Raw genomic sequence first — 24,429 nt, 5'->3', positions numbered from 1 at the left:
GGCTTTGTAATCCATTTTTTGCTTTTACTGTTCATTCCCCCCCCTCCCCCCCCACCCCGTTTCTGGGCCTTGACAGTTTATCTTCTTCTTGTTTAGAGTGGATGTTCTGGTAATTGTTCCAGAAAACATCCACAAAGGAGGGTGACCTATCTAAAGGCCCAGGGCTGTAACCCACCCAATCTTTGTGCCCAATTCCCAGTGCAACTTAAAAGAGCCCACTGTAGCATCATTTTATTGTGGCCCAAGGGAAAATTGTGCAGTATACAGGTTTTAAACATGTTAGCAGCATTCAATTAAACGGAACTGTAATCAAATTTCACGGATCTATTTTTTTTTTTTAGTTCTGCCACTTTTTTTCCTGCCCCTCTCAGATATAATGAAATGTCTACTGTTTGAAACCAAGAGACCTTGCCATTTAGAAGTCAAGGTTGAGCTTTTTTACATGAAAAAAAGCAATACTTGTTATCCTTTTTAAATAGTCAAATTAATGTATTATCGGTATTTATAGATCTTTCTAAGGAGAGTTATGGGCTGGTAATAAAGCTGATGGAAACTCTTTCAGTTTTTCCAGTATCTGAAAAGAGAAAACAAGAACGTCTTATAATATTTCGGGGGAGAAATGGGCACTGGTTGCATTCCGCAATAGACAACAAAACAATGCAAGAAGAGGAGGAAGGACCAATAAGAAGAGGAAGCAAATTTAAACCAGTGGGTGTCAATACATTAGTCACTCGGGCAAGAGAAGTGATGATATCCTCCCTGGAGGAACTATTTAGTTTATATTTTGAAAAACAAAAAAGAAAAGCCAGGAGGAAGGTGATTTAATTTGAACCCAGAAAACCAGCTGTGGTTTTTCTCCTCACACTTTGAATTCCAATACCCACTTACCCCCTAAAGCAAAAGGCAATCAGAATTTAAGAACTGGGTGGGAATCTTTGGCTTGGCTTGGCTCACAGATCACCTGACCAACCTATTCAAAATATTAGGGTTTGCCTTGAGCTGGATTTTCTTTTGTCTCAAAAGATGCCTTTATGGTGAAACTGGATTGGATTGAGGCGACCCATATTTATCAGTGGAACAGCTTGCCTCCAGAAGCTGTGGGTGCTCCAATACTGGAGATTTTTAAGAAGAGATTGGACATCCATTTGTCTGAAATGGTGTAGGACCGTGATGGCAAACCTATGGCACACATGCCCAAAGTGGCACGCGGAGCCATGTTGCCTGGCACACGCGGCTTCGCCCATTCCTCTTCTGGGTTTCTGGCGCACATGCATGTGTGAAAATCAGCTGGCTTTTTTGCATGCAGCAGTGCCAGAAACTAGAAGAGCTGGTCTTCCATTTTCCTGCGTGAGCATGCGCGCCAGCCAGCTGATCGTTGCGTGTGCATGCGTGCCAGAAACCTGGAAGAGTAGCTGGCTGAAACCGGAGGTTCAGTAGCTGAAACTGGAAGTTCATTTTTGGGGGCGCGTATGCCCCCTGGGCAGCTCCTCTTCCGGGTTGTGACCCAGGCACATGCATGCTCCCTTTCTGGCACTCAGTGCCAAAAAGGTTTGCCATCACTGGTATAGGATGTCTTGCTTGAGCAAGGGGTTGGACTAGAAGACCTCCAAGATCCCTTCCAACTCTGTTCTTCTGTCTGTTATCTCTGCCTTTTTTCTGTGAAGCTTCTCCATATTGTCTGTAGTGCTCAGAATCTGCTTCCAAATGCAGACTGGCTGCCAAAGGATAACTTGCTTTCTGCCTGTTCTCTCTGTCCCTTGATTTTTGCTTTGTTAGGGCTGGCAGCGGGGCTGATTATAACAAGGATTGATCTGCCGGGATGCAAGACAGGTCTTTAGCCTGAGCTATAAATAAAATTACAGGATAAAAGGAAAGTGAAAGGGAATGGAATTGCACAAGGGGAGGAAAGGGAAGAAAATGGAACAGACGAGCAAAATGGATGGAGAACAGGCAGATGATGAGGGTGATAAGAGAAATAGATACACCAGGGACACAGGATTTGCTTGCTCTGTTAGGTCAAAGCTGGGGTGGGCACTGCTGCTGAATAACAACAATAAAGAAAGCAAAGGTAATACCAATAGCAATATAGCCACCTTGAGTGCAATCCCAAAACAACAGGAGCATCCCTTGAACATCATCGGCACTGACAAATTCACCACCATCGGCATTCATCAAATTCACTAATTCATTGAACTGAGTAGTCAATTGCAAAAGCTTTTACTAAGAACAGCTTATATCCTGTGATATCTGTAACACCATCAAACATCCACATCTGCCTATCCAAAGTCCTTGGGAAGGACTCAGTTGGTGGACAAAAATGCCAAATACAGTCTTTACAAACTTCTGGATCACTGGGTGACAAACCATAATAACATAAATAAGTCCAACAATTAAAACATCAGGTTATCAAGGGCAAATAGTAAATACAAAGCTAAACATCATAACATTGTAAAAAACACTAGAGCCTGTATGGCTGTCTCTGCTATTCATCCTGCCCAGAGGTCGTATTCAGCAGGTTCTGACCAGTTCTGGAGAACCGGTAGCGTAAATTTTGAGTAGTTTGGAGAACCGGCAAATACCACCTCTGGCTGGCCCTAGAGGGGGGTGGGAATGGAGATTTTGCAATATCCTTCCCCTGCCACACCCACCAAGCCACGCCCACAGAACCGGTAGGGAAATTTTTTGAATTTCACCCCTGCTTCAGCCTTTTTATTCCTGCCTTATACAATACTAATAAAGCGTGGTAATAGGCAGCAATCTATAAAGAAGGAGAAAGCAGTTTTTGATTGCAGAGCACATATTCAATTGTTTGATTTGCTTCTAGTCCCTGGTGAATCAAAGGCAAGAATTTTTGGATCAGAGATAATGGAAAAGAAATAGAAATATAGGTAATCTTCGACTTACAACAGTTCATTTAGTGACGTTTGAAGTTACAATGGCACTGAAAAAAGTGACTCATGACCATTTTTCACACGTGTGACCATTGCAGCATTGACCCCATAGTCATGTGATTTACATTCGGATGCTTGAACAACTGACTCACCTTTATGACGGTTGCAGCGTCCCAGGGTCATGTGATCCTTTTTTGCAACTTTCAAATGGAGAAGCCAGATTCGTTTAACAACCATGTTACTAATTTTAACTGCAGTAGTTCACTTAACAAACGCGGCAAGAAAAATCGTGATATGGGGCAAAACTCACTTTTAAAAATTCTCACTTAGCAACATAAATTTTGGCTCAATTGTGGTCGGACGTTGAGGACTACCAGTAAGTGAGGGCATCAGCTCTATCCTCCAACCTACAATTTTTAGAACAGGTGGAACTTTGAGAAGCTCTATCCGTGGATAGTTGAAACTTAGTAGGAAATCCTAAGCATCTATCAAGTACCATGTAGGACCTAAAAGAAATTTGCCTAAAGATGGCTTGTGCAGTTAAGACAGAAGAACGTTTTGAGAGTTGTCTAACCGCATTCAGCCCAGGCATACACATTACAGGAAACGAGAAAGCAAATGAAGCACATTTTTCATGCACAAAGGTAGGTACAGGAAATCAAAGCATTTTGGGGAACAGGAAATTTTAGAAAATACCACTGCTGATTAAAAAAACTTTTTCAGAAGAAATTAAGCTAAAAGAGTGAAGCCCAATTTTTCAATACTTTGTGGGCCTTTCCCCGTGATGGCTGTTGATACATCATTTCACGTGGGAAATGCCAATGTGTTCTTTGAAGTTTCTCTCATGAGGCCTCCCATATTCCTGATGCTTGAGCAGAAATACTTGACCATAAGAAAACGTGACTGTGGCTGATGACCCCTCAGGTCACTGACATCTACAGATTTGTATTCCTAGAAATCTCCAGGGATCTCTAGAGATGCCATTTCTACCCATTCTGATTTGCTGATCTTCTCTGCAGCCTTTTGAAAGTCAGGAAAGTGAAATAGAGGAAATACGAGGTACACATTACTTATTTATTAATTTTATATAGCCAACGATCTCACAAAGGCGACTCTGGCTAGCACGCAACAAACTGATTAAAACTGTATGTAAAAATAACAACGTAAAATGCATTAAAATCACTTTAAAAGTTAAATATTATTTAAAAAAAAACAGAGATATAAACCCTAGGCGAAGAGAGAATAAGAATAACCGGCTCAGCAATGGAGCCATTTAAGTAAGTCTCCAGTTCCCTGGGAGCCCAAAACCCAATAACATAAATTAGGTTTTGAGGGCCTTCAAGATTATCAAAAGGGATGGAGCTAATCTAATTCCAGGAGGAAGATTCTTCCATAAGGCAAGCACCACAGCGGAGAAGGCATGTCTCTTGAGACCCACCTAAAAACAGTTGTACTACTGAAGATTAATATCCAACTGTTCCCTCTGGCTCTGCTGTGCATCATAAAAATATCATGAATATAGCGGTAGTTTCGGAACAAGTACATCTTATTCTGTGTCATGCTTGTTGCTGATTTTGTACGATAAACATGATATCAGCATCCAAGTTACAGTACAACATACGACTGATATTTTTTGCTATATTTTGTCATATTTATACTCTTGCATTTGGACAACAGTTTCCTGAAAAGAATCCTATCTAAAACATTTTCAGTCTATAAAAATCTACACATAACTCTCTAAGGTTTCCATAGTAGCTGGGCCAGGTTTAAGATATTTTTGGATTGCATTTTTGTAAATTCTTCAAGAGAAAAAAAAGCCACATCCCCATGGAGTTTCAGTCTTTGGGCTTCAGAAAGTTCTGAGGTCCGTTTGTATCTGAGGACACGACACTGCCTTCTAATTGGCCAGGTCTTTTGGTCTGATTAGGCTCAGCACTGCATAAGTCTTTGGTCTGTCTTGAGTTCAAAACTAAGATTCTCAATTTCAAAAGCCCTTTCCAAATTAAAGTCAGAACAGAACAGAACAGAACAGAACAGAATTCTTTATTGGCCAAGTGTGATTGGACACACAAGGAATTTGTCTTGGTACATACACTCCAAACAAAACAAAAAACAAAACATTTTTCTCTAAAATTACAAATTGGGTTGCTAAGGGTTTCTGTGTTCCTCATCTGGAAATTGTTGCATGGAGGACAGAGGAAGTAACTCTATTTACAGTGGAACTCACATATGTATTCATTGTGTCCACTGTGTTCTTGCAACCATGGGAATGGCTACTATGGGTATCTGTGCAGTGCCCCTTTGTACCAAAGGATGTTTGGTGGGTGGTTCAGTAGTAATGGGTGAACTGCTGTAAGCCCTACGCCAAACAGTTTAGTAGTTAATGATCTTTCACGATGAAGATCCCAAGGGAAAAATAAACACACTTCTAATACTTCTTTCCCAGGTGGTATCATGCATTTTTATATTATTTAGTAAGAATTGTTATTCCTAGTCCAATCCATGATGGAAGGAGCCTTTGAAATTTACCCTAACTTGTTAAAATAAACACATGTGAGAACATAAAGGTTTGAATGTGGGCGCGAACCACATCAAGTATTTTGAAGTAGCAAAAGAACGTCCTTACCAAATAAAAGGTTGTTTGATTATGATTCATAGCACTCATCAAGACTTCTAATGAAAGCAGTAGTTTAATATGTTTTAAAATGTCTATCTCATTACAAAACAAAAAGATAAATATTTCATGTACTGCAATCACACACATTCCAGAAAAGACTATTTAAGAACCTTTAGGCATATATTTAGCCTATTAAAACCATGCACACACCAAAGAGTGGTTTCCCTATTTGCACTTATCCAATATCGCTAATATGACACTGTAATTGTGTCTGTGGTTTATTATCAGGTCAGGTGCCTCATTTAAGAAGACCAAGTTCCTGAGTCTGAAGATTATCTGAAAGGCTACTATGAGGACTATTCAAGGCAGAATTATGTGAGCATAGTTTGATTGTTCCAAATCATTTCCAACAAAGTGTGTCTTAATATATCTTGTTGATTGATATTTGTTGCTTTTAATTTTGCACAGCCCTGAGTCATCTGTTGAGCAGCTGCCCATATACTTCGAAAAACAGGCAGGGAAATAAAGAAAATTACATTAAACCTGTATCTTGAATTGCACCTGGGATCAACTGGCAGCCAACACAGCTCCCATAGTAGTGATGTTGAATGATAAAGGGATGGCAAGGGGACAAGTTATCATCATTATGTTATTGACCTATGTACTATCAAAATTTTCTTACACCCAAAGAAAAGAATACAATAGAAGAAGCATTGTTGTAAGGATTTCAACATCCTTTAATAGTGTTAGAATGTGAACCACAGCTGCCCACGGCTGAACTGAAATGTTTTTTCCATTCGTTCTTGAATCCAGACAAAATAGCATCAACCTTGTGATCCCCGTTGCTAATTGCCATCCCACTTCTACTTCTGTTAAGTCACTGAAGCCAACCAACTTCCTTCCAAGATAATGGATGACAGAAGTCTTTTCTGCGTGACTTGCTAACTGCCATAATCATATTGAAAGGCAACTGCCTTTCTGCATGGACCTCAAGACCTTTCTGCATAGACCTGCATGGACCTCAAGACCTTCAGCTCACACTTTTTGGAATAGAGACCATGTTCAATATGCTTTCCTGCTATTATGGATTGCGGAATGTCCAAACATAGTAGAGAAGCAAGGACATGGCAAAAGAGAAAACCTTAATCTACAGGAGGGGGAGAAAGCTCCAGAAGGAGAGTTTTCTTACACCAGGTGTGACCAAGTTCTGCAGAAATGACTTTGGCAGGCTTTCAAGATTTTGTATGACGCCCTCCTAGAAATAATAAAAACCTTTCCAGAAACCCAAAGGGGTTCTTATTTTTTGAGTCGGTCTGCCCGGAAGGGCTTGATACCCAATGTATTTCAAAAGTGGGGCTTTCTGAGTTACACAAACATGAGCCTAGTATGTGGTTTTGCTACCATGCGTTCTCTTCATGTGTTTCTGAAACTTCCTGTACTTTCTGATGCAGATCTTGGACATTTCATTAATTTTTTTCTCCCTTTATCTCTAATAAGCAGTTCTCTGAAGCACTAGTTCCCCATTCGGACCCTACAACCAGTGTTCCAAGGTGGAAGGCAAGCAATGGGTGGTCAGAGAGGACCAGGGAATTACTGGACTCCTCCTCCCATTTTCAAGGCTGGACTGATGAAATAGGGGACTATTTTTGTTTTTCTGAATATACTGCATTTATTATTTATTTATTTAGTTTATTTATTTAGTTTATTTATTTAGTTTATTATTTATTTATTTATTTATTTAATATATATCCCACGTTTATTATTTTTACAAATAGCTCAAGGTGGTGAGCATATCTAAGATATCCTCTTCCTCTTTCTATTTTCCCCAATAACAACAACCCTGCGAGTTGGGCTGAGAGAGTTTGATTGGCCCCAAGGTCACCTGGTTGTCTTTCATGGCTAAGGTGGGACTAGAATTCACGGTCTCCCATGTTCTAGCCTGGCGCCTTAACCACTAGACCAATCTGGCTCTCAAATGAGTGAAATTGACATAGATTTGGCCAATTTCCCCTAGTATCCCAATTATGAAATGGTGGTGTTTCCTTTCCCCTGCACAACAGTCTACTAGTTGATGTACCACCCAGATAAGTGTTGAGTATGTGGGAAGAATCAATGGAGGGAGGATGGGGCTCATACAAAAGATCTCTCAATGTAAACCACATGTCAACAAAACCCATCCTTGGAATGGAAAGTTATTGGCACTTGTATGCCTAGCATAGGTGAGAGGAATTTAGAAACATGATTCCACCAATTAGGAGTCTTAGTTACCAAACACCAGATAGTCCCAAAGGTGCTTTATCAGGAGGCCACTGGACCTTCTTATTTTTTCTTGGAAGATGTTTTGTTTCTCATCCAAGAAGCTTCTTCAGCTCTGACTGAATGGCGGGGAATGGAAGGATTTATATTCCTTGCAGACAGCTGGTCATTTGCATTCTTTTAGAGAGTTGAATTCATTTAGAGAGAGAAAATGGTAGACAAAAGAAGTTACTGGGGACATGTTTGGCTAGGTGCAACCTGGAAAAGTCTGTATAGAGCATTGAAAATAAAACAGGATTTCCAACTTTTCTTTCTTTTTTAAAAAAAAATATTTTTTTTATTATAGCACAATATGACAAACACATAACATACAACATATAAATACTGTATATCCTCTTTTTAAAACAATGTTTCTTGGTGGTCTTCTTTCCATTTTGTATCTTTCCCCCCATATCTCTCTTATTATTTATTTGAAGAAAAAGAAATAATAAGAGAGGATTTCCAACTTTTCATCCCTACCTTGCCACAATCAGATAGAATCAACCTTTTCATCCCTACGTTGCCACAATCAAAAATGAATGATAGTCCCCTATTTATATATTTGAAGAAGTGTTGCTTTACTTTTAAGTAACAGTTTTAATCTCTCTCTCTCTGTGTCTCCCTCCCTCCTCCCTCTCTCCCTTTCTCCCCCTCTCCCTGTCCCTCCCTCTCTCCCTCTCCCTCTCTCCCTCTTCCTCCCTCTCTTCCTTCCCCCTCTCCCCCCTCTCTCCCTCTCCCTCCCCTCTCTCTCCTCCTCTCACTCCCCCCACCCTCTCCCTCCCCCTCCCTCCCCCTCTCTCCCCTCTCTCTCTCTCCCCCCTCCCTCTCTCTCCCCCTCTCCCTTTTTTGTCCCTCCCTCCCTCTCTCCCTCTCCTTTCCCTCTCCCCCTCTCTCTCAATTTCTGCCATGCTGTTGAAAATGGTGGGTTCCTTAATAAAAAATTTAAAGACATCTATAAATGGCACGAAATCATCAGATCTGGAGAGATTGACAGATGGTGTTTTGGACACAGATTATCAAGGGCAGAAAAATAGCATGTTAAGAATCCCTTCTATTTGCCACTAGCTGAAGGAGGCGGGGGAAGAATAAGCAGATTGTTCAGTCTCATAAGCAAAAAATAAAAAAAAATAAAAAAAATCCACCATCACTACATGCCCTGAGTAACACTGAGTGATCTGAGAAAAAAGATTTATGTAACCTGCACCCTAAACCACAAGTCACATGGGTTTCCCCTATGCTTTTTTTTTTTTTTTTTAATATTTTGGGCTAGAGTAGTTATGCTTTTAGCTGGCTTCCTCACTCATGCAATACTCTTCAGTGCTGAATGAGTTCAGCTTGAATGCAAGATGTCCTTGAAGAGGTTGATTCAACAGAGAGGCAATGCCAACTGTGTGGGCTACTGTCTCAGCTCAAATTACAGCCCATCTTTGGAGCCAATTGATGGTCCATCTTTGGACAACCAGGGAAGCCAAATGTTCTCAGACCCAACTGGAAGATTGTCCAAGGACTGCAAACAGGTACTGCTCACTTTGGAACTTTGCAGGAATTTGTTTGTGTCACCTATAAAAGACATATTTCTTTCCTTTCCTTTTTGGCTAACCAGAAATAGATTTGCCAGAAGATTTATTGGCAGCTCAAAAGATTCAAGCCTAAACTAGTTTAAGAGAAAGTTTTGTACCAGGAGCATTGCTTGAATTACAGAAATTTAGTGGGGGTTTAGCTGGTGATTATTTTATTTTTTTTGGTCTTCTCCTTTCTTTCACATTGCTCTCTGGTTTATATATAGAAAAATGGTTTAATATCTATATATGTATGTATTTATGAACACCTCTTTTTTCCTTCCTCCTTCTTCTGGGATATTTTTTATTTCACGTGGCCAAATAATTCATAGCAATTTCAGCACTAGGAAAGTTGCTGGAGTGCATGGTGCCCTTTGCTCTTCTCTGTCAGACAGAAAAATGTTTGGGACAGTCTCTCGGTAGTGGATTGGCGTTGATAAATGGATTGTAATCCCAATTGATTTTAATGCAATCCAAAGGCAGAGCCCAGATGTAGCTTGTTCCAACAGCAGCCTCCTCGGTCAGCTTGACTAAAGTCAGGGCCGTCTTAACAGCATTATGGGCCCTGGGCATAAAGCAGTGTACTGGGGCCAGTGGTGGGATTCAGCCAGTTCGCACTGCTTCGGGAGAACTGGTTGTTAACTTTATGAGCAGTTTGGTGAACTGGTTGTTGGAAGAAATCATTAGGGCAGAGAACCGGTTGTTAAATTATTTGAATCCCATCACTGACTGGCCCCTATGATAACTACTCACAGGAATAAAAATGTAAATGGTCGATAAAATTAAACATATATTTATTTTATTGGCACTTCCAACAAAATTGGTGTTGAAACATTAAAAAGTGTGGTGCAGCAACAACTAATCCACATGATAAACATTTGAGCAATACATGAGGTTTGAAAAACACAATAATACTCAGTTGCTGTATTTATATGATACAAGGTGCATTGAAGGGTTAACATACACAGATTAGTATGGGGCCCCTATGCTCATGGGGCCCATGGGTAAGTGCCCATCAGGCCCATGCATTAGGACAGCCATGGGTGCCCAGATAGAGAAGGTGCTTTAAAACAGCCGGTCACAGGTTCTGTGCTTAAGGTCAGGCCATAGTCCAAGCCACTTTTGACACAAAATTCGGCTGTTTTTTCTTAACTGTCTACTTGTGTCTACTTGTGCAGCATTTAAGAATATGTTGAGGAGGTCAGATGGTGGTAGTTAAACCAGGAGCAGCTCTTACTGTCTATTTTAAGGGGATGAGTTTTGTTTTCCCAGATGTGATCATTAACTTCAGTCCATACAGTGGTGATGTTTAATTTTTAGATTACTTTGAATAAATGTTTGCCTGATTATATAGCTTAACATTCAAATGTTCAGTTTATAAAAAAAGTTTGTATGGGAGGAAAAAGAAAGTGACCATAAAAAATAACAAGCTAACATCCTCTCTTTCTGCAGAACATGCATTATTTTATTTCTATATTGGAACGAGCATCAAACATGCATTATCTTATTTCCATATTACAATTGCCATACATCTCCTCTATGTTTTATTTAATGCTTTAATTTGGGAAAACCTACTTTTATCACATGTATGTACCTGATAGGCAGAGGACAGGGATATTGTCTGAAGGAGATAACACTGAATGACAGGTATAAGATGGCTATCAGTTTACTTTGACTTATGAAGATACTGTAGCTTTGGGTTGGTTAAAAGAGAAGCAAGGATTGGTTCTGAGTTCATATATAGAAAATCTCAGAAATCCCAATTTTTTAAAAAAAATAATCTCAGAAGAAAGCAATAGAAAACCACAGTTGTATCATTGTCAGGAAAACTACAGCAACGTGTAAATGAGCCACCGAGAATGCGTTTTAATAATATGTTCAGAAGTCAGTAGATATTGTTGTTGGACTACATTTAACTCAAGGCAACCGTATTAAGTGCTTTTAACTATTTTTATATTTTCCCTAGTTTATATGCCATCCAGAGACCACTGGAGTTGGGTGGCTAATCCATTTAAATAAATAAATAAATATTAAAAGGACTCAATTCATACAGTGTCCTGCCTCATTGGGGCTTCTACTTTTCCAGTGAAAAAGGGCTATAGCATTTTCTCAATTTATGAACATCGTGTGTATGTCTAAAGATGCTTGAACCAAGTCCTCCTGTAGTGTTTTAAGTAGTGCCAAATTTATCAGAATTAGTAAATTCCAGCCAAAAATTCTGTACAACTAGAATGGACCCTCGTAATAGAATCAAAATCTGCCAAAAATACAGTCTCCTGTTGTTGTTGTTGTTGTTGTTGTTGCTGTTGTTGTTGTTGTTGTGCTTTTCTGTTGTTGGATTGTTGTTTTTTTTTTGTTTTTTTTTTGTGTAGTTCCTTGATATTCTTGAATAAGGAATCTATGTTGATATGGCATTCTGTTCAGCAAGATGGCAGAGACTGCCCTGTAAAAGTTTGGGAAGAATAAATAAACTGGAATTTACATGTAGTAACAACAGGTGACATACAAATTCAAACAGAATTAGAAAGGCACCTACATATATATTTGAACAATTAACAAATTAGCATGTGGTATACGAAAGTAATCAGTAACGAATTTATGGCAAAATGAAGGAAGATTTCCCTCACCCATTCTACCAACAACTAAGATAAGGTCTTTATAGATTTGATGAGAGCTTTAGATGACTTTATGGAGAAGAAGCTGTCCATGATAACTGAATGAGGTGTCCACAGATTGCGATGAAAGGTCTCTCTTGTTCAACCAAAGAAGTTGCTAGATATGACAGCTAGTCAGATATGTATATTTCTATTCTGCTAGTAGTTAAAGATGAAAGACAGCAGTTATGGTTATGGTCCATATGTGGCTTTCTACTCTGAAAAAGTTGGTTATGAACAAAATTGGGGTTGGTTAGAGCAAGATTTCTAGCTTAGTTAAACTGGTCGGCTTCTCCTGATGAAGTATTTAGGAAAGCAGTTTATTGTTTATCTTGTTTATTTCATTATTATCAGTCCACGTGTAACGTTTTCATCATGCTACTGATTTGATATGATAGAAAAAATACTTCTCTGTATGTGATGGAACTAATTCCTGCTCTCCATTTCTATTTCCAGCTTGCTTTAAACAGAACGAGTTCCATAAGCAAATCTTCTGGCCCACACAGGTAATAAAGATATTACTTTGCTCCTTTCGTCTATTATTTGTTTACTATCTGCCTGCCTGTAAGGCAACAAATGTGTAGGAAGATAGAGGAACATAATGAATGGTGAAGATGTAAGCATGAGATTGCTGCAGTGAAATATGTGGGCTGTACAGAGGTGAAAAGATTAAATAATTCATAAGGGCAATCTCTCTATGAAACCAGTTAACAGTACAGTTATTATGCCACATTGTGGCAAAATGGCATTAAGAGTAGGTGTGTATATTAGATTAAAAAAAAACTCTTGGAAGACTTTGCATGCAAGTTCATATCTATGTTAAAGAAACCGCTGATTGATCTGGTAGCAAATGCCCCAGGAAGTGACCCGCCATTTTATGTTCTGTTAAATTCATAATCTGATTTAATTCAACCAAATCGGGAAGCCGAGTGTGTAACCTGAAAGGATTGATGCAGAAAAGAAATATGCTGAATAGACATATTTTAACTGTGTGTGCCCGTTGTCCCCAAAAATTATGCTAGAGAGATAAATATGAACATAAATTGCGAGCTGGAGGAGATATGAGATAACAGCAAAATTGTTACCCACTTTGCTCCACTTTGATTTCTCGGCTGTGTCCATTGTTAATTTTTTCACATGTTGAACTGATGGTTGTATCCCCCCTTTAGAGTGCTAACCACCATCTGCCTTTTCTGTCCCCTATCATGACTGAAGCTCATTTTGAACTCAGTGGAATCAAAAACTCACTCAGGTCTATTTCGTTACCTTTTGAGTTTGAGTTCAAACCTGGAGGTCCTTGCCTTGAGTTGCATTTTATCTAATTTGTGTCCATGGTTTATTTCACCATCATTCTTAGAGCCACTTTCTCCAACATGGTCTCCTCTAAGATATTTTGGGATTTTGTGCTACTTGAAAACTGCTGGAGGACACCAAGCTGGAGAACAATTTGATTTCTGCCATACTTCTTTTGTTATCCATAAAGTTGAAGATTATTTCATAAGAAAAGCCCATTCAAAAGTTATTATTTTTGTTCACTATATCTTCCAATCATTTACTGGTAGCAATGTTACACGGCATAGCTAAACAACTTCTTCCTATTTTATTTTTTATACAGAAAGACATTTAAAATCTTCAAGGAAGACAATGAAACATTTGGATTTGAAATCCAGGTGAGGCTTTAACTTTGTGAATAGGCATCTCCATGGCTAATAGGTAGGATGGCAAACAGTAATTCCAGAAGACTGATTTCAACAAAGGCATTCATTGATACTCATAGAGATGTTCCTCACTTATTGAGGTTCACCTTGGCTCATTCCACAATGGCAGCAGGGCCTGAACATTTCCTCTTAAAGTTTGTACTTAAAGTTTGTCTGCGTCAAGCATTCTGGATCATTGTGGAAAATTGAAACACTAGCTCCTTACCATCCTTGGCGCGCTGCTTCTATTGACTTCCATACTGAATGTGGCACAAATGACAAGGAAGACTCATCAGAGTCATTTTGCTTAAGGAACTTACAATTACATGCAGGTGCCGTGTAACGGGCTGAGCTCCCGTTACTTGTCCCAGCTTCTGCCAATTTAGCAGTTTGAAAGCACATAAAAAATGCAAGTAGAAAAATAGGGACCACCTTTGATGGGAAGGTAACAGCATTCCGTGCACCTTTGGTGTTTTGTCATGCTGGCCACATGACCACAGAGACATCTTCGGACAGTGCTGGCTCTTCGGCTTTGAAACGGAGATGAGCACCGCCCCCTAAAGTCAGGAACGACTAGCACATATGTGCGAGGGGAATCTTTACCTTTACCTTAGAGATAAACCATAACATTGCACAGACACATCTCTGAAATCACAAGAGTTAACTCATCATGAAAAAAACAGTCCTTTTGTTGTGTTGGCCACCAGCCACTCCAGCAGCCGAATCAAGGAAGAGGAGGAGGTGTGAGAGTCAGGGTCAGCAGCAAGGCTACCTGAGAGCTCCGAGGGGGAAGAGGTAATGGAGCTGGCAGAGAGAGAAAAAGAGCCTGGGCCATCCGTCAGCCCTCAGATGGAGAGTCAACAGCCCTCAAGTCTGGAGATGACTAATGAGGAAGAGGAGGAACAGCTGGGGCCAGTGCCTGACAAGTGGATGTGCAGCAGGCAGAGAAGAGGCAAGCAGTGGAAATCCGTGGGCCAATCTTTGGGAAGGACGAGCCACCACTGCTAACAAAGCCCCACCCTAGCTTGCGGATAAAAGGCAGGAGGCAGAGATGAATAGATGTGGCAGACAACTATTCATCTTCAGGTCAGCCAGACTTGTTAACCTGCTTTGAGAGAGAAACTTTTTGCCGGGGTTGCCAGCGCTCCTAATAAAGGAATCTTTGTGTTAACTTCAGAGGGTTTTGTCATGTTTGGGGAGCTCTTGGAGCTCTCAGTTTGGGGAGCTGGGTCATAACACCTTTCTTTGAAGAGGAGCAGTGATATGTAATCATCTTAATTCTTTGAAATAAACATTTGAAGGGATTATGTGGCACAAACAGGCAATACAAACCAAAAAAGAGGGATCTACTTCTTAAACATCTTAGCTATTCCTAGGCAGAAGATATGTGTTTGACAGTGGTGGGTTTCACTTACCTTTGCTACCGGTTCGCTCTACACATGCACAGAGCATATTTGATGACATCTGGGTGGGTGGTCGGAGCCTCTCGCCGCTGCTACTACTGGTTCACCCGAATTAGTGCGAACCGGTAGCAACCCACCACTGGTATCTGAGTATGTGCACTTTTCCCCCCTTGCCACTAAAACATATGCAAAGTGTTTCACTTTGTATAATTGTTGACCACACTTTTCCATACAATTCTGGAGAATTAAAAAGGAAGATAAGAGTGATGTCCGCAGCAACTGGCACGGGTGTCCTAATGACAGCAACTGTGTGGTTTCTGATTCAAGTCATGGCATTTGCTGCTGAGATCCCATGTGTCCTCCTTTGTCACCCTGCCCACCACTCTGCTGACTGTGGAGGAGCCTCTCCTTCAACTGAGAAACTATAGCCAAGTAATTGCAAGACAGAATGAAAGGGGATTATGTGTTCTTCATAGGGCCAGCCCTATCAGGGGGTAAAATGAGTCATTTACCCTCTGGTATCAGATTCCAGGAGATATTGTGCTTTGGAGAAAGTTGAGTGTCGGGTAACTGGAGCTGCATCTTTAAGTTAGCTTGTTCCCTTCAGACACAAAGAACTGTGGTATTCCTATCACAGTTGAAGAAACATCAATCAATCAGATTTCAATCAGATTTTGTACAGTATGTGGCATGGTAGGCGATGCTACTTTGTCATAGGCAGCAAAACGTTTGGGTCTGGCTCCTGGTCCTTTCTCCCTCTTTCAGGGGTTTCTGTGAAGGGCGTGTGGGGTCAAATAACTCAAGAGAGCAGCCACAAATTTGTGCAATGCACCTTTTTAAAAAGTGGGATTTCAACTGCATGATTGTGCTGCCCTCTTGATTTTTCAACACTCCCCGTTCCCTTTTCTTCCCTTTATGGCATGTTCTAAAAGCTGACATCTCACACTGGGGAACAGTGCAGAGAATCTTCGGTGGCGCAATGGCCCAGTTTCCTCCTAATCATATTGGTGCAGCTTGGTAATCAGTCATATGCCATGAAAGAACAGGACAGCCCAGTTGTTGGGTGGGAAGCCTATTTTTTCCTCTGATTGTTCTTGTTATTTTTCTTTAAAGGATAAAAAGAGGAAATGTTTATTTTTGCACTTGACAAGTAAAGCTTTCCATGGGCGTAGGCAGTTTGGTAGAGTTGTAAGGCAACTGACCTTCCTGTACCATGTTGGAAACTCAGGATAGCTGTCTACACACGACCAAAAAGAAACACACCACCAAAAACTGAAGACAAAACAAGACATCATTTCATATATTTTAAATTTAAATAAAATACACTAGCCCTTAGCGAGGATATAGGGGTCTGTAGGAGCCATCTGCTTGCTGAGTCTAATAATTGTTGCCCAATTTCCAACTATAATGAGTAACTTCAAAGGCTTGGATTGGGCAACCCTGTCAATGGAGGACACTTTCTAGCAGACTTAATTGACATGACATGCTTATCCCTCATTGATTTACTCCCCTTCATCTGTTGGATTTGTGTGATAAACCAGTCAATTGATCACCATCCAGGCTAAAATGTAGTCAGCTTCTCAATGAGTCATGTGAACCCAACTAAAATAACAGGCTATTCTTTGAAAAGGGGGACAGGTGGCCACTCTAATGGTAGCTAGGAATTGGGGTCAAAAGTTGCAAGATAAGAGTTGCTCTTCTAACAGCATTTTTTGTTTGTTTTGTTTTGCTTTAATTCTTTAATCCTTCCATTTTAGTGCCAAAGTAATCGTTTCATGGAAACTTGCACTTATATTTGCAACGTGAAAGGAGGAAGCCCAGCTTCTCTTACTGGACTCCAACATGGTAACTAACCTTTCTTAGAATTCTCATGGTTTAAGGGATCACATTTCTGATAATGTAGAAGGGTTGATGAACATCAAAATACATATTCTAACATATTTCATTTTGCATTGTTACAGGTTACATCCTGGTCAGCATCAATGGAGTGAGCATTAAAGGACTAAGTCACAAAGAACAGGTGGACATGATTAAATCATCTAGGAATTTTTTAAGGTAACCAAGAAATCTGGGGCTGGTGCCTGAGCTTATTTTTGTAATATTATGCATTTGTTATTGATTGGAGTGGGCATTGCATCAGTTTTTCACATGCTAAGGAAAGAATATGATTGCTCTCCTTAGATTGGAAATCCACTATAAATGGGAACAAACACATCTTTGTATTGTAAAGGGAGGAAAGATGGCAAGACGACTTGATGAATGAGATACGTCATAAGAAATAGATGAGGATTAAATTGTAGCACTCAAAGTTACAGTGTCCCCAAAAATCAGAAATAGGGGACAGTCCAGTCGCTGTTCTTTTCTCTCATGGTTTTCATGAGATTCAACAACTAGACCAGTGGTGGCGAACCTATGGCACGCATGCCAGAGGTGGCACTCAGAGCGCTCTCTCTGGGCACGCCCCAGCCCAGCTCCATCGCGTTTCTCGCGTGGGGGGGAGAGAGAGAGGGAGGGAGGGAAAGAGAGAGAGAGAGAAAGAGAGGGAGGGAGAGAGAGAGGGAGGGGAAGAGAGGGAGGGAAAGAGAGAGAGAGAGGGAAAGAGAGAGAAAAAGAGAGGGGGAAAGAGAGAGGGAGGGAAAGAGAGAGAGGGGGAGGGAAAGAGAGAGAGAGAGAAAGAGGGTGAAAGAGAAAGGGAGGGAGGGAAAGAGAGAGAGGAAGGGGGAGAGAGGGAGGGAAAGAGAGAGAGAGAAAGAGAGGGGAAAAGAGAGAGGGAGGGAGGGAAAGAGAGAGGGAGGGGAAGAGATGGAGGGAAAGAGAGAGAGAAAGAGAGGGGGAAGAGAGAGGGAAGAAGTGGAAGAGAGAGAGGGAGAGGAAGAGATGGAGGGAAAGAGAGAGAAAGAGAGGGGAAAGAGAGAGGGAGGAAGGGGAAGAGAGAGGGGGGAGGGAAAGAGAGAGAGAAAGAGAGGGGAAAGAGAGAGGGAGGGAAAGAGGGCGAAAGAGAAAGTGAGGGAGGGAAAGAGAAAGAGGAAGGGGGAGAGAGGAAGGGAAAGAGAGAAGGAGGGAAAGAGAGAGAGAGGGGGAAGGGAGAGGGAGGGAGGGAAAGGGAGAGAGGGAGGGGAAGAGATGGAGGGAAAGAGAGAGAGAAAGAGAGGGGGAAAGAGAGAGGGAGGAAGGGGAAGAGAGAGAGGGAGGGAAAGAGAGAGAAAGAGAGGGGGAAAGAGAGAGGGAGGAAGGGGAAGAGAGAGAGGGAGGGAGGGAAAGAGAGAGAGAGAAAGAGAAAGGGGGGAAAGAGAGAGGGAGGGAAAGAGAGAGAGAAAGAGAGGGGGAAAGAGAGAGGGAGGAAGGAGAAGAGAGAGAGAGAGGGAAGGAAAGAGATAGAGGGAGGGGAAGAGAGGGAGGGAAAGAGAGAGGGAGGGAAAGAGAGAGGGAGGGGAAGAGAGGGAGGGAAAGAGAGAGAGAAAGAGAAAGAGAGGGAGGGAAAGAGAGAGGGAGGGAAAGAGAGAGGGAGGGGAAGAGAGGGAGGGAAAGAGAGAGAGAAAGAGAAAGAGAGGGGGAAAGAGAGAGGGAGGGAAAGAGAAATGATATTACAAAAGTTTTTCTTTTTTATTGTTGCTAAACGTAATATTTCAAAAGCAGAAAAAAATTGAAGGGACATAAAAGTGCATTTATCACGTTTTCCTTAGAACATTTAGCTGAACTCTGCCTTGTTCAGTGTCAACTGAAGTGTCAAAGTGTCAACACGGCAATTTAACCTGAATAATGAGGTAGTAAAACCTCATTATTCAGGTTAAATTGCCGTGTTGACACTTTGCGATAAATAAGTGGGACTTGGGTTGCAGTTTGGGCTCTCGGTCTCTAAAAGGTTCACCATCACGGAACTAGACGAACCACCTTTCTCATTGTTTTTCCCTTTGACTAATTGAAGGCATGATTAGGTAGCATTCTTTTGCAACTATAGTCACTTCTTAACAACTGGCACTTATTATTTTAACTTTTAGTTAAAAGAACTAAAAGGTTAACTTTTAGTTAAATTATCTTCCAGTTCAGATAGAGGGAACTTACATCCACAGCCCCATTTTTTTCAGCTCTTTTTAACTCTCTCTCTCTCTCCTTAAACTTCAAAGGCCTTTGTGGCTGACTATGACAGAAAAGTCAGAGAGTCACAAAAGTAAAAAAAAAAACATTTGCGTACTCTAGCTTTTCTAACCCTAACCCTAAATGATATTTCTTTCTGTAGGCTATCTTTCTAAAATGGACTGATCTAAAACAACTCTTGCTTCCATTCCTAGGGTTGTATTGCCACTATAAAATTATATTAAAATGACAATGATGATATCAGTAACTCGCTTATTGGTTAGACACTGATGATGATAATCGTTAATTCAATTTATAGGTTAGATACGGTGAATGAAGCCCTGATTATGAAAAGAATGGAACTGGAAACCAAGTTGCATTGCATGAAGGTACGATTTCTATGTAAAATGGAAAGCGAGGGTGTATATTGGCTTCAGCCAGATTCTAAGGTGAAGGGAACCCCTTGGGCTGCTCAGGGAGGCAAAGCTGGATCCCAGCGAAAGCAGCCCCACTGAGTCAGGATTATTGTGAAGCTTTGGAAGCAATTCAGTGAACAGAGAAACAAACAGCTTACAAACAAAGTCCGTATCCAGGTTAATTCCTCCATAAATGAAAACCCTTGATGTCAAAGTCAATTCCTCCACTTATCTACTTGGTGTTTTTGCCAGGATTTGTCTCCCTGCTTTATAACTAGGATATAAACTCTAGGATATAAAGGATATAAACTATTAACAAATAACGAATTAACAGGCACACACTTGTTTACTATTATTTGTTTGAAGTGCAATATTCACTCAAGCTACCTTAAAACTTGGCTGTCTTCTATAAAATTGGACAACCTTCTTGCCAAAAAGAACCATTTGGGCTGGGCAACTTTCCCAGAGTTTCCCCTCCGATACAAGGAGGATTCAAATGTGCTATGGTGGTTAAGATAATGTGATTAAGGCCAGGGAGATCGAGATCCAGATTCAAATCCACTGTCCACTATCAAAACTCAATGAGATGATGTTGGACATATCATTCTGTCAACCCAATTTACCTTACAGGGTTTTTGTTGTGGAAAAAAAATAGAGGAAGAAAGTATAAGCCACTGCCTTTTTCTCCTGGGAAAAAAAAATCAGGCTATAAATCCAATAAATAAAAATTAAACAAAGTTGTCCACTTCTACTCTAGTGCTAGCGCTCAAAGTTCAAGAAAAAGTTAGGGGAACAAAAGGGCCAAAACAGAGAAGTTTAGGCGATCCATTTTCAGTTGCACCATATTACTGGAAATCCAAGTCAGCTTTTTTGTACTTCCTTAGATCTTACCCACATAATGTTTTGCCCACTAGAATAGAGGGACCAGATATAAATTACATATAAGTCACAAAGGTTCCAGAACTGAATTGTTCCAACATTTGTAAGAAAAGCCCACTCTATGGAAGTAGCGCATGGGATCTTATCCTACCCTTGCTATCACTATGTGGGATGGCCAGTCTGAATGAGATGCCAGGTGCTCCTAATACCCGCCTGACCTTCAGTTTCACAATGAAGATCTAAACCTCATTATGAACTTCATCCTAAGATATTTCTGGTCTATGTTACGATGGTTTTCCCGCTGCTGATGGCTTTCCTACTCTGAAAATTGCCATCAAATAGTGATCTTTATTATGACCAAAGAGGCAATTTAGTGTTTAATCAAAACCTTTCCAATTTTTGGAGGGCAGCAATTGGCCCACCACTCAAAGAGTAGCTGTGGCCATGAGTCTCCAAGAAACTGTGCATCTAAATAATGCTTGAAATACAACCCATACTGTGCCTTTCTCAATACAGGTAGTTTTCCACCTATAATTATTCATTTAATGACCATTCACATATACCATGGCACTGAAAAAAGTGACTTATGACCAGTTTTCACACATATAATCATTGCAACCTTCCCAAAGGTATGTGATCAGACTTTGGGTGTTAGGCAACCTGTATGTATTTTTGATGGTTGTAGCATCCCAGAATGCTGGGATTGTCACTTGCAACCATCCTAGTGATTTTCTGGCAAGCAAAGTCAATGGGGGAAGACAGATTTGCTTAACAACTGCACAATCCACTTAACAACTTCAGTGATTTGCTTTACAACCATGGCACAAAATGTCGTAAATCGGGGCATGACTCACTTAACATCTGTCTTGCTTAGCAACAGAAACAGCTGTGGTTATAATTTGAGGCCTACCAGTACATTAAGTCATATACTATTATGATAGAAAGCTATCAGGCTCCATTAAAGTAATTTAGAACTGGACTTATACAAAAGAAAAATCCATATACAGGTAGTCCTTGAGTTATGACCACAATTGAGCCACAAATTTATGTTGCTAAGTGAAACATTTGTTAAGGTTTTGTCCCATTTTATGACTTTTCTTGCAACAGCTGTTAAGTGAATCATTGCATTACTTAAGTTACGGTTGTTAAGTGAATCTGGCTTCCCCATTCACTTTGCTTGTCAGAAGATCACAAAAGCTGATCACATGACCCTAGGACATGGAAACCATCATAAATATGAACCAGTCACTAAGCACTTTTTCCAGGGCTATTGTAACTTTGAACGGTCACTAAACGAACTGTTGTAAGTCGAGGACTACCTGTATTTTTTGCATCCAGTCTTGAGATAGCCTCAGGTCAGATTTTTCACGATGAGAAATAACTGAAGCATGGAGTTGCTACTTGATAAAAGACACATTAGTTTCCAAATGACAAAGTGTTGTTTTCCCTTTGACAGAAAACTTTGCAAGATAAGTTGGCCGAACTCCAGGCCCTGTGCTTACGAGAAAAGGACCTCGCTCGTGGTAAGTCTGAATGTCCTGTTGCAGAAGTAAGAAACGGTAACGCCCAATTTCTGTACGGATGTATGCAAACTCAGTTAATGGTTATGAAGTTGCTTAGTTTCAGTTTTGTTTGCGTAGTTTGAAGGAAGTTCTGAAGAGGAATAAGAGCCATATTCTGCTTTTACGAAAAGAACATTTGCGATAGTCTATGTTGTGGGTGTGCCATATCGAGGAAGTTGTAAAATTAGATACTAAAGTCATTATTTTTTTAACCTTGCCCTTCTGATGGTTATCAATTGCTTAGTTTTATTATAGTTCCTTGTCAGTTCCCCAATAAACTTTTATGTAGGCTCACATATACCGTGTTTCCCCGAAAATAAGACCCTGTCTTATATTTTTTTGAACCCTGAAATAAGCATTTGGCCTTATTGCCATGCGCTCAAAAGCCCAATTGGGTTTATTATTAGGGGATGTCTTATTTTGGGAAAAACAGGGTAGCTACAGCACATACATTAAGTAAATCAGCACTAATTTTTCTGTCTGACTCATATCATCTTTTCTGTCTGATTTGGAGGGAAAAATCAATATTTTTCATATCAGGGTGCATGGAGTATTCTAGAAACTTCAAAACTAATTTTGGTTTCTCTTTGTTAATTTTTTTCCTTTTGGAAAAAAGGACTCTTCCTTTTGGACTCTGCTGAGTTCTGATTGACACTTAAAACTTTCAAAGGTTGTGTGATGTATTTATTTCTTTATTTGTCTGTTTATTAAATGTATATGCTGCCTCTATAAGGTGACTCTGGACTTTTTTATTTGTTTAGCTTGGTCAAGCTCATGGAAGAGGGGATAGTGGCAGAAAAAAGGTCAGAATCTGGACTCTCTAAACTATAGCTTAGCATCCAGAGTCTGAAAATAATCCAAACTACAGTTCTCGGTATTCTCCTCCATTGACTTTGCTGGCTCTGCATCATAGCAATTTATTGCCTCTTCTAGAGTCAACCAAGCATTATTTAGGCCAGTGTTTCTCAACTTTGGGCACTTGAAGATGTGTGGACTTCAACTTCCAGAATTCCCCAGTCAGCATCCACACATCTTTAAGTGGTCAAGATCAGGGCTGGGTTCCACTTACCTTTACTACCGGTTTGCAATGGGAGTGCATATGCGCATGCGCAGATCATCAGTGATGACTTCGGGGCAGGTAGGCGGAGCCTCCCGCCACCATTACTACCGGTTCGCAAGAACCGGGCTGAACCGGGAGCAACCCACCACTGGTCAAGGTTGAGAAACACTGATTTAGGCCAAAATGACACCAATGAGAACAGGCTTTATTGCTTCAACAGGGCTGAATGATACTAAGAAAACTTTACCAGTGATTACCAAGGAAACAGCCTTAAAGGTTGCTAGGGATTGTAACTCAGTAATATGAGGAAGCTTTCAGGTCTCCCTCATGCCTGTTCAACTCTCACACTCATACAGAATAAGTCTGGAAACTAACCTTTTGCTCCACATGTAAAGGCTTCCGGTGTCTTCACAGTAATCAAATGGCACTTTTGATATTCTTCTGCTACAAACAAACATTTCTGAGAATATAATGCTTGTTCTCTTCCATTTGCCCTTTAGGAGAAGTCTGCTCACTACCAGATTCTGCAGGATTAGAAGGACCTAATATCTTTGGTGATCATGCTGGATTAGAATCCCACTTGGGCAGTAAGGCCCGATTTTCCAGTGAAAGCAGCTGCTTAAGCCGCCTTAGCTCAATGACTATGGATAGTGAGGACAGTTTTTACCAATCCAGTGTTTTCGAAGACCCCGCTAAAGAGATTTTTAGCCGACAGTCAAGCACAGAAGATGACTGCTTTCTTCCAATTGGTAGTAATGAAGTAAAGAAGACATCATTGAGAAGGCATCGGAGTATCAGTGTGACTAGCAATGTCTGTAGATCTCCTTCAAAGAATAGAGATAACTTCTCAAAGATCTTTGGGACTCTCCCACGGAAAAGCAGAAAAGGAAGTATTCAAAGGAAGCTGTTGACTTTCATTCCTGGCCTTCACCGAGCTGTGGAAGTGGATGAAAGTCGTATCTAAATAACAAGTTTAGAATGACATGGAAATCTTGGACTGCAATTTGCATTTTTGAAATCAAATCAGGCCTGCATTTCATATTCTCAATCAGTAAATAAATGGAAGTAAAATAAATAGCTTGGATTGATAGCTTTGGGGCTTTTTTTCCTGATATAGTTTCAAGACAATTAGATTGATAACATACATTTGGGTGTTATTTGTGGATTTTTGGCGGGAAGCAGGAAAGATGGTGACTCGAGTCATTGCCTAGTAACACTACATTACAGCCCTGAAACAATGAGAAGGCAGCAATTTGTAGTAGCTAAGACTTCACATACATCTATAAGTATTAAATTGCTAGCAAGACAAGTTAAATGTATTT

The 24,429-nt window shown here is 40.5% G+C and overlaps 1 protein-coding gene across 1 annotated transcript; it reads left to right on the top strand.

Moving 5' to 3' along the window:
• The first annotated feature begins 9,062 nt into the window (after positions 1–9,062).
• CYTIP (cytohesin 1 interacting protein) lies at positions 9,063–24,195 on the top strand. Its single transcript, XM_034425457.3, has 8 exons — positions 9,063–9,320; positions 12,473–12,522; positions 13,632–13,686; positions 16,874–16,961; positions 17,078–17,171; positions 19,510–19,579; positions 21,942–22,008; positions 23,608–24,195. The coding sequence occupies exons 1-8, from the start codon at positions 9,150–9,152 to the stop codon at positions 24,069–24,071; spliced, it is 1,059 nt and encodes a 352-aa protein (XP_034281348.2). The 5' UTR covers positions 9,063–9,149; the 3' UTR covers positions 24,072–24,195.
• Positions 24,196–24,429: the final 234 nt, after the last annotated feature.

The sequence above is a fragment of the Pantherophis guttatus genome, chromosome 1, assembly GCF_059756535.1.
Source record: "Pantherophis guttatus breed Tessera chromosome 1, ASM5975653v1, whole genome shotgun sequence".
In the NCBI taxonomy this organism is placed as follows: Eukaryota; Metazoa; Chordata; class Lepidosauria; order Squamata; family Colubridae; genus Pantherophis; species Pantherophis guttatus.
This window is presented reverse-complemented; position numbering and strand designations above follow the sequence as displayed.

Excerpts from the sequence above, each read along its gene's own strand:
- CYTIP (XM_034425457.3), top strand. The coding sequence starts at position 9,150 with ATGTCCTTGAAGAGGTTGATTCAACAGAGAGGCAATGCCAACTGTGTG. Across the intron at positions 12,523-13,631 it reads AAATCTTCTGGCCCACACAG|AAAGACATTTAAAATCTTCA; the intron begins GTAATAAAGATA and ends TTTTTTATACAG. Across the intron at positions 22,009-23,607 it reads AGAAAAGGACCTCGCTCGTG|GAGAAGTCTGCTCACTACCA; the intron begins GTAAGTCTGAAT and ends TTTGCCCTTTAG.